The sequence below is a fragment of the Capra hircus genome, chromosome 10 (genome assembly GCF_001704415.2).
Source record: "Capra hircus breed San Clemente chromosome 10, ASM170441v1, whole genome shotgun sequence".
NCBI lineage: Eukaryota > Metazoa > Chordata > Mammalia > Artiodactyla > Bovidae > Capra > Capra hircus.
Window position 1 is genome coordinate 87,035,999 of NC_030817.1, and position 15,121 is coordinate 87,051,119.

At 39.9% G+C, this 15,121-nt stretch overlaps 1 protein-coding gene across 1 annotated transcript in view; it reads right to left on the reverse strand.

The window, feature by feature from the left end:
• IQCH (IQ motif containing H) overlaps positions 1-15,121 on the reverse strand; it is a 145,464-nt gene that overhangs the window by 89,308 nt on the left and 41,035 nt on the right. The window contains exons 6-7 of the mRNA XM_018053786.1: positions 9,476-9,559; positions 5,176-5,351 (exon numbers count right to left, since the gene is read on the reverse strand). Of these exons, the coding sequence (XP_017909275.1) occupies positions 5,176-5,351; positions 9,476-9,559 (260 nt within the window). The remainder of the gene's footprint in view (positions 1-5,175; positions 5,352-9,475; positions 9,560-15,121) is intronic.

Sequence of the window (15,121 nt, forward strand, 5' to 3'; positions counted from 1 at the left end):
AACTAGAAAGTGAGTATTGGTTTCCTCGGCCACAGAAGGAAATTGATAGTTTCTGTCTTGCTGCTGTGTCCTAAGCATCAAATGAGAAAATGTTTGCTAAGTATTTGATAAATGTTAGCTGTTTACTCACTTTCCTTTCCCCAAATCTAGTGCCCCTTCCCCATTCCATGCTTCTTCAGTGTATACTGGCATTCCAGATATATGGAAACTGCTTATTAGCAGCTATCAGATATTAGCTCCAGTTTCTGGATGGAGAAAATCAGGAAATTAACCACACACTAACGGTAGTTCGTTACCGGAATTAACCAGACAAATCACTCCACCAAGAATGTCCATGCACCACCACGGAATCGAGAAAGAGCTATCAATCTGTCAATCCTGTCCGTGTCCAGGAATGTGGTCCACTGGAGAAGGAAATGGCAAACCACTTCAGTATTCTTGCCTTTAGAACTCCGTGAACAGTATGAAAAGGCAAAATGATAGGATACTGAAAGAGAAACTCCCCAGGTTAGTAGGTGCTCAACATGCTACTGGAGATCAGTGGATAAATAACTCCAGAAAGAATGAAGGGATGGAGCCAAAGCAAAAACAATACGCAGCTGTGGATGTGACTGGTGATAGAAGCAAGGTCCGATGCTGTAAAGAGCAATATTGCATAGGAACCTGGAATATCAGGTCCATGAATCAAGGCAAATTGGAAGTGGTCAAACAACTGATGGCAAGAGTGAATGTCGACATTCCAGAAATCAGTGAACTAAAATGGACTGGAATGGGTGAATGTAACTCAGATGACCATTGTATCTACTACTGCGGGCAGGAATCCCTCAGAAGAAATGGAGTAGCCATCATGGTCAACAAAAGAGTCCGAAATGCAGTACTTAGATGCAATCTCAAAAACGACAGAATGATCTCTGTTCGTTTCCAAGGCAAACCATTCAATATCACAGTAATCCAAGTCTATGCCCCAACCAGTAATGCTGAAGAAGCTGAAGTTGAACGGTTCTATGAAGACCTACAAGACCTTTTAGAACTAACACCCAAAAAAGATGTCCTTTTCATTATAGGGGACTGGAATGCAAAAGTAGGAAGTCAAGAGAAATCTGGAGTAACAGGCAAATTTGGCCTTGGAATGCGGAATGAAGCAGGGCAAAGACTAATAGAGTTTTGTCGAGAAAATGCACTGGTCATAGCAAACACCCTCTTTCAACAAAACAAGAGAAGACTCTACACATGGACATCACCAGATGGTCAACACCAAAATCAGACTGATTATATTCTTTGTAGCCAAAGACGGAGAAGCTCTATATAAGACCAGGAGCTGACTGTGGCTCAGATCATGAACTCCTTATTACCAAATTCAGATTCAAATTGAAGAAAGTAGGGAAAACCGCTAGACCATTCAGGTATGACCTAAAGCAAATTCCTTATGATTATACAGTGGAAGTGAGAAACAGATTTAAGGGACTAGATCTGATAGATAGAGTGCCTGATGAACTATGGACAGAGATTCGTGACATTGTACAGGAGACAGGGATCAAGACCATCCCCATGGAAAAGAAATGAAAAAAAGCAAAATGGCTGTCTGAGGAGGCCTTACAAATAGCTGTGAAAAGAAGAGAGGCAAAAAGCAAAGGAGAAAAGGAAAGATATACCCATCTGAATGCAGAGTTCCAAAGAATAGCAAGAAGAGATAAGAAAGCCTTCTTTAGCGATCAATGCAAAGAAATAGAGGAAAACAACAGAATGGGAAAGACTAGAGATCTCTTCAAGAAAATTAGAGATACCAAGTAAACATTTCATGCAAAGATGGGCTCGATAAAGGACAGAAATGGTCTGTTTAAGACGAGGTGGCAAGAATACATAGAAGAACTGTACAAAAAAGATATTCACAACCAAGATAATCACGATGGTGTGATCACTCATCTAGAGCCAGACATCCTGGAATGTGAAGTCAAGTGAGCCATAGAAAGCATCACTACGAACAAAGCTAGTGGAGGTGATGGAATTCCAGTTGAGCTATTTCAAATCCTGAAAGATGATGCTGTGAAAGGGCTGCACTCAATATGCCAGCAAATTTGGAAAACTCAGCAGTGGCCACAGGACTGGAAAAGGTCAGTTTTCATTCCAATCTCAAAGAAAGGCAATGCCAAAGAATGCTCAAACTACCGCACAATTGCACTCATCTCACATGCTAGTAAAGTAATGCTCAAAATTCTCCAAGCCAGGCTTCAGCAATACGTGAACTGTGAACTCCCTGATGTTCAAGCTGGTTTTAGAAAAGGCAGAGGAACCAGAGATCAAATTGCCAACATCTGCTGGATCATAAAAAAAGCAAGAGAGTTCCAGGAAAACATCTATTTCTGCTTTATTGACTATGCCAAAGCCTTTGACTGTGTGGATCACAATAAACTGTGGAAAATTCTGAAAGAGATGGGAATACCAGACTACCTGACCTGCTTCTTGAGAAATCTGTATGCAGGTCAGAAAGCAATAGTTAGAACTGGACATGGAACAACAGACTGGTTCCAAATAGGAAAAGGAGTCCATCAAGGCTGTATATTGTCACCCTGCTTATTTAACTTCTATGCAGAGTACATCATGAGAAACGCTGGACTGGAAGAAACACAAGCTGGAATCAAGATTGCCAGGAGAAATATCAATAACCTCAGATATGCAGATGACACCACCCTTATGGCAGAAAGTGAAGAGGAACTAAAGAGCCTCTTGATGAAAGTGAAAGTGGAGAGTGAAAAACTTGGCTTAAAGCTCAACATTCAGAAAACGAAGATCATGGCTTCTCGTCCCATCACTTCATAGGAAATAGATGGGGAAACAGTGGAAACAGTGTCAGACTTTATTTTGGGGGGCTCCAAAATTACTGCAGATGGTGATTTCAGCCATGAAATTAAAAGACGCTTACTCCTTGGAAGAAAAGTTATGACCAACCTAGATAGCATATTTAAAAACAGAGACATTACTTTGCCGACTAAGGTCTGTCTAGTCAAAGCTATGGTTTTTCCAGTGGTCATGTATGGATGTGAGAGTTGGACTGTGAAGAAGGCTGAGGGCTGAAGAATTGATGCTTTTGAACTGTGGTGTTGGAGAAGACTCTTGAGAGTCCCTTGGACTGCAAGGAGATCCAACCAGTCCATTCTGAAGGAGATCAGCCCTGGGATTTCTTTGGAAGGACTGATGCTGAGGCTGAAACTCCAGTACTTTGGCCACCGGATGCGAAGAGTTGACTCATTAGAAAAGACTCTGATGCTGGGAGGGATTGGGGGCAGGAGGAGAAGGGGACGACAGAGGATGAGATGGCTGGATGGCATCAGTGACTCGATGGATGTGAGTCTGAGTGAACTTCGGGAGATGGTGATGGACAGGGAGGCCTGGCGTGCTGCAATTCATGGGGTCACAAAGAGTTGGACACGACTGAGCGACTGAACTGAACTGAATGGTAGTTCTTTTCCTTCTTGCTTCCCAATATCCACAGTAACTCTGACATTGAGGATAGGGAATAACTAGGAAGCATCAAAGCAATCCTTGCATTGATGGAGATATTGGGAAGTTTCTGAGATTATATGTAAGTGGCAAAAGTGGCCCTTTTTCTCTTGCTTGTCCTGCTCCTGCCCTTGCTACCTCTTCCACAGCCAAGTGATGCCAATGAAATAGAGCTAGGCAGAGAGCTCTCATGGGAATATTGAGGTATCCTATTATGAAAAAGCAAAATCCTCATTTTGGTTGTTGTTGTTGTTCAGTCTCGCTAAGTCATGTCTGACTGTTTATGGCCCCCATGAACTGCAGGACATTAGGCTACCTGGTCATTCACTGTCTCCCAGAATTTACTCAAATTCATGGCCATTGAGTCAGTGATGTCATCCAGCCATCTCATCCTCTGCCACCCTCTTCTCCTTTTGCCTTCAATCTTCCCCAGCATCAGGATCTTTGCCAATAAGTCAGTTCTTCGCACCAGGTGGCCATTTGGTAGAAGAGTAAAATTCACTGAGTACACAAGCAAAGCAGAAATGCTATAGCATCCCTTGATCCCACTGTCCCCTCCCCATGATTTTGGTCAAATCGTGCATCTGAAGTGTCAATGGGTAGTAACTCAATACATCGATAATACTTCCTACATGAACCATGCAATTGGTTTCTCTGATGATCGACAGTTGATTTGGGTGCATTGCACTTGTAAATGAAGAAAGTTATCTTTATCAGCAAATTCAGACACTCCTCAAAAGTATAGACTATTAAGTATTAAAACATTGATTGTTTACCATGAACAGCTTAAATTCTTGCTAAAACATGGAGAAATTCATTTCATGCCATCTCTTGCACTGCCTTATTCTAAAAATGCTGCCATCATGTTTCGATGAATTTCCCAAAAGTTCTTGTCTAGGGATAAGATTCCACTCAGAATGCATTCCACCCATTAAAAATCAGTTTCTAAAAAAGTTAAAAAAAAATTTGAACCTTGTTCATGATGAATCATGTGATACGGTATATAAGACCAAATTCCCCTGGAGGGGAAAAACCCATGGAATCACAAGGAATTTGTTCTTGTTTTTAGTCACTAAGTTGTGTCCACTCTTTTGAGACCCCATGGACTCTAGCCCACCAGGATCCTCTGCCCATGGGATTTCCCAGCCAACAATACTGGAGTGGGTTGTCATTTCATTCTTCAGGGGATCTTCCGGACCCAGGGATCAAACTTGTGTCTCCTGCTTGGCAGGCAGATTCTTTACCACTGAGCCACCAGGGATGCCTGTAACAAGGAATACTAGTTTGGAAATCAGAAAACAGAGGCCTTGATCTAAAGGCTGTCCGTAACTAGGCTTGTGACCACAGGCAGGCCCCAGCCTTTCTCTGCCTTGGTGTTCTCCACACAAAATTAAGAAAAAGCAACCGTAGATGTTATAAATTCACCTGCTTGATGGTACAACCCAATAGCTACAATTAGGCTTCAGCTACAGAGAGACTGGGCAGCAGTAGCTCAGTCAAGTCTGCAAGTTAAACTGGGATATTTATTTCCTACAGTCCAACTAGTAGTCTAATCAGTAAAGCTGTTAAACTTGCAATAATATTTCACTGATGTGTACCAGAGCGTTGCAAGTTATAAAATTTCCAATTTAATTTTACTGCATCCCTGAAGCTGTAGTAATTAGAAGACAAACTCACAGTGAAGATGTTTATAGCTTCAGGGGTGATAATTTTGAACCTGTCCCGCAGGTCACTTCTGTCCTCAAGGTTCCCCGATTTGACAGCTGCCTGTAGACTCAGGATTTTATTGTAATACAGCAGTAACTCGTCATTCATTCGATGGGAGCAGATGTAGATGACGCTCACTTTGGCATCTGAGAACAACAGGCGCAATGTTAATTACTGGTATAAAGGTAAATGACATTACGAACTCTGGCATCGGATTGATGTTGTGCAGTTTAAAATAAAGAGCATATCCAAAGCCACATCCAAGTTAATTTAGATTGGTTTTGCACAGATCCTAGCATTTCAACTGGACTTTTTAAACTTTAGCATTTCTCTAAAAAAAAAAAAAAAAAAAAAAGACAACACCATTACCAAAAAGTATACACAATGATTCCTTCAGAAGGAGAACTGAGAGATACCATGGAATTGTATTTTCAAATAAATACATAGGGATTTAGCCCCCAAACTCCCATTAACCTCAATGGGAACTGCATACTGCTTTTAAAATTCATCCCATTAACTTTAGTAAATTATAAAACCAAGCTATTAACTTTAGAAAGCTGATGAAATTGCAATTTCTTATTCTGCTTGGACTTGGGATTGTTCTATCCAAATAAATGGTCTGATTATGACCATAGCAATGATTATTTCAGGAAAGCGACCTTTTCCTTTCTCCATTCCCAAAGAGGACTATATTACTTAAATAGGACATCTAGTGATTCTTGGTTTAAGGGAAACACTATCTTAATTTAACTGTTCTCCTTCTTAAGATGTGCTTCTTATTATGTGCATAGAAAGAAATCCTAATTAAATTTCCCATCCAAATGGAATAGTGAAATGAGATTACCCACTCCAGGCTGCAGAATATTTTAGTGAGTATGGACAGGAAATCAGCAGCCAATGGAGTCACTCATTCATTCGTAAAATAATTGACTGATCACTAGGGACAAAGCACTTTGCTAGACACGAAAGGAAATACAGGAATCAAAGCAACTGAGATGTTGCCTGTGAGAAGCCACATTTCACATGTACTGCTGCTGCTGCTAAGTTACTTCAGTCGTGTTCAACTTTGTGCGACCCCATAGACGGCAGCCCACCAGGCTCCCCCGTCCCTGGGATTCTCCAGGCAAGAACACTGGGGTGGGTTGCCATTTCCTTCTCCAATGCATGAAAGTGAAAAGTGAAAGTGAAGTCGCTCAGTTGTGTCCGGACAGCTCTAAAACATGGTGGAGGGTGGTAGATCCACGGGACATGCAGAACAGGAAAGGTGCCCAGGAAAGGTCAGGGGAGGAAGCACTGTAAAGTGTCTCCTTCATCAAGCAGGATGGAGAGGGGAGGATGTTAAGACTCTTCTGTTCAGTTTGGCAGAGTATACAGAGCACAGACTGATTAAATTCTTGCTCAGCTGCATGCAGGCTGGGGTACATTATTTAATCTTTCTAAGCATTGATTTTTTCCTTTGTAAATAGAGAATCAAATCACCCAGGGCACAGAGTTTGGGAGAGTATGAAGTGAAAGAACACACACACACACACACACACACACACGTACACACACACATAACGCACCTGGTGCAGTATCCAGCACATCATAAGTGCTCAACTAACAATACAGATGCGCCAATCTGCCCCTAAGTCCACCCCGACCGGGCCAGCTAACAGTGAGTCTACACCTCGCCCTCCACACTCGCGCTCCTTTCCATCAGTGCCTGAAGATGCAACACGATGAAGTAGTGTCCTCTGCTGTTCCACCTTGTTCCAAATCCTTTGATTTTGTCTCCCCAAACTCTTTAAAGGTAAGGTGTATGCTTTTAAAAGAAATCCCCCATGCCCTGGTACAATGTCAACTGTGCAGGAGTCACTCAATAAATATTTGTGAGTTGACCAAAGGGATCTGGGAGAATGGAGAGACTCAGAAAGTCATACACGATAGTGAGATTCACAGCATGCAGGAGAAATTTGTTCTGGAAAAGAGCATTTTGTGGCTAGAAGCAGTGTCTTCTGAACTGGACCAGAGGTGGGCCCACAGTAAGTGCTCCATAAATGTAAATACTTAAGTGGCTCCTACTTAATGTCGAAAGCACATTGCCACATGAGCCTCAAAATAAATTAACTGAGGAGACACCAGTTACAAAACTTGTATTCAACTGTTGAATGATCAAATTAGTAATCACAAATCTTGTGTTTTCAATAAATGTGTAGTATCTTATCAAACTAGTGGTTTTTAAAACCAAACTAGTGGGGGTTTTTAAGTATAAAAAGAGGACACAAAAACAAACAACAAAAATAATAAAGATTCCATAGCACAAGAAAACTAAATTTTTCTTGGGAAGAAATTTCTGGATTACAGATAAGAAGAAATCATGTTGTTAATTTTACCTTTCCTGCTCATTTTGGGCAAAGGAATGTTATATCACTAACAGTAACATCCAGTATTATCCAGTTTGATTGTGGATCGACAAATATTCAAAATTAATTGGTGATTTTGGAAAGGACTTAATGAGAAGATGAAATTGTTTTGATTGCTAGTCAATAGTCAGTATCAGTCACTCTCTTGCTTAAACTTATCTAGAGGTTGAAAACATTAGCCGCTGAGGTCTCCCACCTGATACCCTGACTTTACAGCCAATATCTGAACAAGTCTTAACGTATGATCAGATTACCTTTGTCTCCCCTGAATAAGCAGAAAAATCAACATCCTTTACTAGGAATTAACAGAATTTTAAAAATGAAATCATTGATTCTTCCATAAATTACCACTTGTTTTCCTAGTTTCTTTATATTTTTTACTTCATAAGCAAGTACTTTTCCTACCTTCTCATTTATCTCTAAACTTTTATTACTTCTCTTGAAGGGGTTTTAGGATTGCATTGCTATGTCATGAAGATGGTATACAAAGAAAAGGCATTTGGTTCCAATCTCTCAGAAAGGTTCATATTAGCACATTTCCATTGCAGGTAGACATAGGCTGAATTATTGAGTTATTTAAAATAGAAGCCTAATATGTTTAAGTTTTCTCTAATAAAGAGAATCCTTTGTAAAGAAATTCTTTGGTGATGGTTTGGACTATAAATATACAGAAGGGTATATAAAAAGCTAAAGAAAAAAATTAATCAAATAAATTAGAGCAAGGCCTGCCCTCTGCTGCACTTCAGTGGTTTCCACCCAGTCAGGTTTTTAGTTGAAATAGCTCAGCACCAACAAATCAATCTTAAGTCATTAAAATAATTTTTGTAAGGCTGAAAAACAATATTAGTGCCTAGATAATAGATTAAAGCAATTACCCTATTATTATTTTAGGACACTGTAAATTTCTAGTACTGATGTATTTTTGTTACCAAATGGCATTTATAAAATAATAATGATGCTGAAATATATATGAATCATGTAAAGTATGTCATTCCAGGGAGCCAGCTAAATTGGTCACTGATAATTTAAAATTCTTCCTTGTTTTGCTTAAATAAGGGCCAAAGCGATTATATTTTAGCAATACTAAGAAGTTCTTACTTGGAAACTTATTTTTTAAAAAAAGGCTAGTTTTTGTTTAACCCTGAATTTCTGGCCAGGATCTCCCATACTGATTCAATATTATTGCTTAGGCTTTGAAACTTTTATTCATTAAACCTCATTTCAAACAGTGTCAAACAAAGCCATAACATTCTTGTATCCTTCTTTCTGGGCCCCAGGGTGGTGTCTGACTTAAAACTGACCAAACCAGTACCAGAACTCGACTTTTACAAAGATGTCTCTATCACTCAAGGTCTGTGTTTCTAAGAATTCCCTTCACTAGGCACTTTCTGTTTTCTCATAACCAGATGACATATATTTAAATAGAAGCTTCTTTTAAATCTATCTTCATTCCCCTCTTATTCTTATAATGAAAACACAATGTGCAAAACCACAGTTCTGATACCTTCCACTCATTCCTCATAATAGACAATATTGACACAGATATAAAATGTTGACTTTCTTCACTGCCAGATTCGGTAAAAGAAGAAGAGTTGGGGCTATAGGAGAGAAATCCTTATTCAATCCTGCAGCAAAGAGAATTAGAATATTACCCAAGTATATTGGTTAAAATGTCACTCATTTATTCAAGCTGACTTCACTATACATATGTTCTTTAAAATGAAACATTCAATTTCCCTACAAGTAGAAGAACTTTTCAAAGAAAAGTACAAGCCTTTTCTTTGTAGAGTGAAAACAAACACATTTAATCAACATTCATTGATAAACATCCTGAAGAGCCATTTGTGTAAAAGTATTTACTATACCTAAGATGTCACACAGCCTCCCCAGCTGCGTGTTCTGCTGTGTGTTGAAATCGGCAATATTTTGTCGCACAGGCTGGGAATAACCTAAAAGGCAAACCAGATGTCAAAGTTCAGAAAGAGCAAGTCGATGTGGTAAAGTGGCACATGAGGATTTCAGTGTCACGGTCCACATTTCCAGAAAGGAATCATCTCTGAAGCATCTTACAGAAACAGTCCAACTCCTAACAATAAGGTCCTTGCTCCTCGAGGGATTAAGCATTATTCTGGAGGATGGAGGATGTGCTAGGCAGCATATTCTGCAACAGAGAGGCTCATATTTTTCAATACCAACAAAGCTGCTGGGAATCAGGATCACAGAAATATGGGGAAATTTTGGCAATTTAACACGAATGTTCAAAAGAGCACGTAAGAACATTATGCCCAGATTTTAAAAATATTTTACCTTTTTAACCCATGCATCTGATGTGACATTTTGAGGTATGTCCTGGAATCATTCTCAACTGATACTCAGATTTCAGACAAAACCCTTGCTGTTGCAACTATGTATTTAAATAACTCTAAATACTAAAGAAATATGCTTCTGCTCACACAGTCAAAAGAACTTTAACTTTAAAGGGCAATAGAGGTTAATGTAGGTACTTTGTCAGTACCAATGAAAGCCCCACCATTTCTTTGGTGTCCATTGGAACGGCAGAAGGCATGTGAATTATTGTCCCAAAATCTTCTACAGCAGGAAAAAATTCCTGCTACTTCAGGGGTTAAAATTAAAAAGTGGATTAAAACACGAACTTAAAAGGCATGCACACTCACAAATATGCATATTTGTTTATACAAAATTCAGCAACTGTAGGTGTAACTTTAATAATAAAATTGCTTTTCACATTTTGAAGAGATGCTTCAATGCCTCCTTGTGGTTAGTGAGCCCAAACACATGTTTCAAGTTAAACTGCTGTAGATAAAGTGAGTTTAAATACTACATCTTCGAGACGTGACAGATTTCCTTTTCAGCATAAGGAAAACTATAGCAATTCAGGCAACAGGGCTTCAGATCAAATGAACTCTGATAATTGGCTCTTTGCTTTGATGTTAGTGTTTAAACACTAGACAACGTCTGGAAATTAAATGAGTTTACAATTCATCTAAAAGTCTCCCTTTAGCTTTTTGCAGATGAGCTTAAGAACTAAAAAGGCAGAAGGACAAGAGGGCTGTTTGAATTATTTTTGAAAAAGTATTAATTTCTAAAATAATTTGGGGAACTCGTCCACACATGAAAGTTAATATAGACAGCTACAAACAATGCCACCTTGACATGCAGTTGCAATAATGTCACTCTTGGGATTTTGCATATGTATAATTCTGTCTATACTCAGATAAATGTTTAGGAAGACGTATTGTGAATATCATCTATCAAGACTATAAGAAGGCAGGAAAATGCCTAGAGAATAAAGTATGATTAAGAAAAGTGCCTGAGAGCATTCCACGAACGCATTTCCTTTCCAAAGTAAAGATAAAAGGCAGTGTGAGATGGCTCATTAAAATGATGTCCAATTTAAAATATAAAGGATGTCTGATCACGTTCTTGCCACATATGCAGCATGTGAGTAAGTCCGTGTTTCAGTCAATTACTTGAGGTCAGTTTTCCAACAGATTACTCAGTACCTTTGTGACCCTGATCAAGGAGCATATAGAGTGTCATGCAGGATTATCACAAAATGTTTACTCAGTTAACCCTACAAATACACCCACATTACAGAACTGTATATTAACAATCTCAGGGCATTGCTACAGAGGGTCATATGGAGCAACTGATAGGAAAATATTTTGTAAACTGTAAGTTACTGTGTAAGCAGAAGGTATTTTAAAATTACAAGGTATGAGGACTTCCAAAGCTTGTAACAGCAAAAACAAATTCTGCCGCAAGCAACAGATCATTCCACATGGGCAAGATACAATGCAAGGCACATTGCCATCAGCAGAGCAGAAGTTAGGAGTCGATTTTTTAAAAAGTCAGATTTATTCTTACGTTTTGTACATCCACAAAGTACACATGTTGACACGGGGTGAAAAGACCTCATGGATGTGGGCAGCATATATTAAATACAATAGTGACTTAACCAGGAAACTGTCAGAACCGATGTTGTGGACCTGAGGAGTTCAGCAGACATGGCCAGTGGCAATGAAACATCACACTCTGGAATACAATCTGCGAACTCATGGATATGCAACTAGAAACACCAGAGGAGTTTTGAGAACCCTTCTACTTCAACCCTCTTCATTGCAGATAAGGAAACTTGGGTAAGGCCCTTGTCTCTTTCCCAAGGTAACATAAACTTACAAATTATTATATAGTTCAGATACCACATCTTTAACTCTTGTGACAAATATGTGTGTGTCAAGCGAGAGAGAAGACAAGACCCCCAGTGTGAGGAGAGAACGCCAGAGGGGCAAAGAGCTCTTGCCAGTTTTCTCACTTTTGTTTTCAGTTGCTCTGTCAGGCAGAATAATGGCCTCCAAAGCTGTCCCTGTGCTAATCCCCAAAACCTGGGAATATGCTCGGTTACATGGCAAAGGGGAAAGCTGCAAATGGAATAAAGATTTTGAATCAGCTGACCTTAAAATACGGAGATTTTCTCAGATTATTTGGCTGGACCCAATGCCATCACAAGGACCTAAAAACTGGAACAGGTGACTACAGAAGAAAGGCATGGAGAAGCCACATTGCTGGCTTTAAAGATGGAGGAAGCGGGCCATGGGCCTTCCTTGCTCATTCCATGGTGGGTGGCCTCCAGCAGCTGGAAAGGGTCAGAAAACAAATCCTTCCCTACAGCCTCCGAGCAAATGCAGCCCTGCCCACACCTTGATTTTAGCTCCCTTCACACTTCTCAACTACAGAATTATTACTATGAAGCAACAAATTATTACTATGAAGCAAGGCATGATGGCAATGTGCCTTGCATTGTATCTTGCCCATGTGGAATGATCTGTTGCTTGTTGCTTGTTTCAGCCAGTAAGCTGTGGAAACAATAACTGTAAAAATTCTTAAAAATATGGGAATACCAGACTTTACCTGCCTCTTGAGAAATCTGTATGCAGGTCAAGAAGCAACAGTTAGGACCAGTTATGGAAAAACAGACTGGTTCCAGATTGGGAAAGGAGTAAGTCAAGGCTGTATATTGTCACCCTGCTTATTTAACTTATATGCAGAGTACATCATGAGAAACACTGGGCTGGATGAAGCACAAGCTGGAATCAAGATTGCTGGGAGAAATATCAATAACCTCAGATGTGCAGATGACACCACCCTTATGGCAGAAAGCAAAGAGGAACTAAACAGCCTCTTGATGAAGCTGAAAGAGCAGAGTGAAAAAACTGGCTTAAAACTCAACATTCTAAAAACTAAGATCATGGGATATGGTCCCATCAGTTCAGTTCACTTCAGTTGCTCAGTTGGGTCTGACTCTTTGCGACCCCATGGACTGCAGCATGCCAGGCCTCCCTGTCGATCACTGACTCCTGGAGTTCACTCAAATTCATGTCCTTTGAGTCGGTGATGCCATCCAACCATCTCATCCTCTGTTGTCCCCTTCTCCTCCTGCCTTCAATCTTTCCCAGCATCAGGGTCTTTTAAAACGATCAGCTCTTTGCATCAGGTGGCCAAAGTATTGGAGTTTCAGCTTCAACATCAGTCCTTCCAATGAACATTCAGGAGTGATTTCCTTTATGATGAACTGGTTGGATCTCCGTGCATTGCAAAGGACTCTCAAGAGTCTTCTCCAGCATCACAGTTCAAAAGCATCAATTCTTTGGTGCTCAGCTTTCTTTATAGTCCAGTTCTCACATCCATGCATGACTACTGGAAAAATCATAGCCTTGACTAGATGGACCTTTGTTGACAAGTAATATCTCTGCTTTTTAATATGCTGTCTAGTTTAGTCATAACTTTTCTTCCAAGGAGTCTTTTAATTTCAAGGCTGAAGTCACCATCTGTAGTGATTTCAGAGCCCCCCAAAATAAAGTCTGACACTGTTTCCCCATCTATTTCCCATGAAGTGATGAGGCCAGATGCCATGATCTTCGTTTTCTGAATGTTGAGCTTTAAGCCAACTTTTTCATTCTCCTCTTTCAATTTCATCAAGAGGCTTTTTAGTTCCTCTTCACTTTCTGCCATAAGGGTGGTGTCATCTGCATATCTGAGGTTATTGATATTTCTCCCAGCAACCTTGATTCCAGCTTGTGCTTCTTCCAGCCCAGTGTTTCTCATGATGTACTCTGCATATAAGTTAAATAAGCAGGGAGACAACATACAGCCTTGATGTATTCCTTTTCCTATTTGGAACCAGTCTGTTGTTCCATGTCCAGTTCTAACTGTTGCTTCCTGACCTGCATACAGATTTCTCAAGAGGCAGGCAGGTCAGGTGGTCTGGTATTCCCATCTCTTTCAGAATTTTCCATAGTTTATTGTGATCCACACAATCAAAGGCTTTGGCATAGTCAATAAAGCAGAAATAGATGTTCTTCTAGAACTCTCTTGATGATCCAGCGGATGTTGGCAATTTGATCTCTGGTTCCTCTGTCTTTTCTAAAACCAGCTTGAACATCTTGAAGTTCACGGTTCATATATTGCTGAAGCCTGGCTTGGAGAATTTTGAGCATTACTTCACTAGTGTGTGAGATGAGTGTAATTGTGCAGTAGGTTGAACATTCTTTGGCATTGCCTTTCTTTGAGATTGGAATGAACTGACCTTTTCCAGTTCTGTGGCCACTGCTGAGTTTTCCAAATTTGCTGGCATATTGAGTGCAGCACTTTCACAGCATCATCTTTTAGGATTTGAAATAGCTCAACTGAAAATCCATAACCTCCACCAGCTTTGTTCGTATGATGCTTCCTAAGGCCCACTTGACTTCACATTCCAGGATATCTGCTCTACGTGAGTGATTACACCATCGTGATTATCTGGGTCATGAAGATCTTTTTTGCACACTTCTTCTATGTATTCTTGCCACCTCTTCTTAATATCTTCTGCTTCTGTCAGGTCCATACCATTTCTGTCTTTTATTAAGCCCATCTTTGCATGAAGTGTTCCCTTGGCGTCTCTAATTTTCTTGAAGAGATCTCTAGTCTTTCCCATTCTATTGTTTTCCTCTGTTTCTTTGCACTGATCACTGAGGAAAGTTTTCTTATCTCTCCTTGCTATTCTTTGGAACTCTGTATTCACATGGGTATATCTTTCCTTGTCTCCTTTGCTTTTCACTTCTCTTCTTTTCACAGCTACTTGTAAGGCCTCCTCAGATAGCCATTTTTCTTTTTTGCATTTCTTTTCCTTTTTTTTTTTTTTTTTTTTTTTGCATTTCTTTTTCTGGTCCCATCACTTCATGGTGGATAGATGGAGAAAAGTAGAGAGAGTGACAGATTTTATTTTCTTGGGCTCCAAAATCACTGCAGATGGTGACTGCAGTCATGAAATGAAAAGACAGTTGCTCCTTGTAGGAAAAGCTATGACAAACCTATACAGTGTATTAAAAAGGAGAGACATCACTTTGCTGACAATGGTCCACAGAGTCAAAGCTATGGCTTTCCAATAGTCATGCACAGTTGTCAGAGTTGGACCATAAAGAGGGGTGAGCACCAAACACGTGATGTTTTTG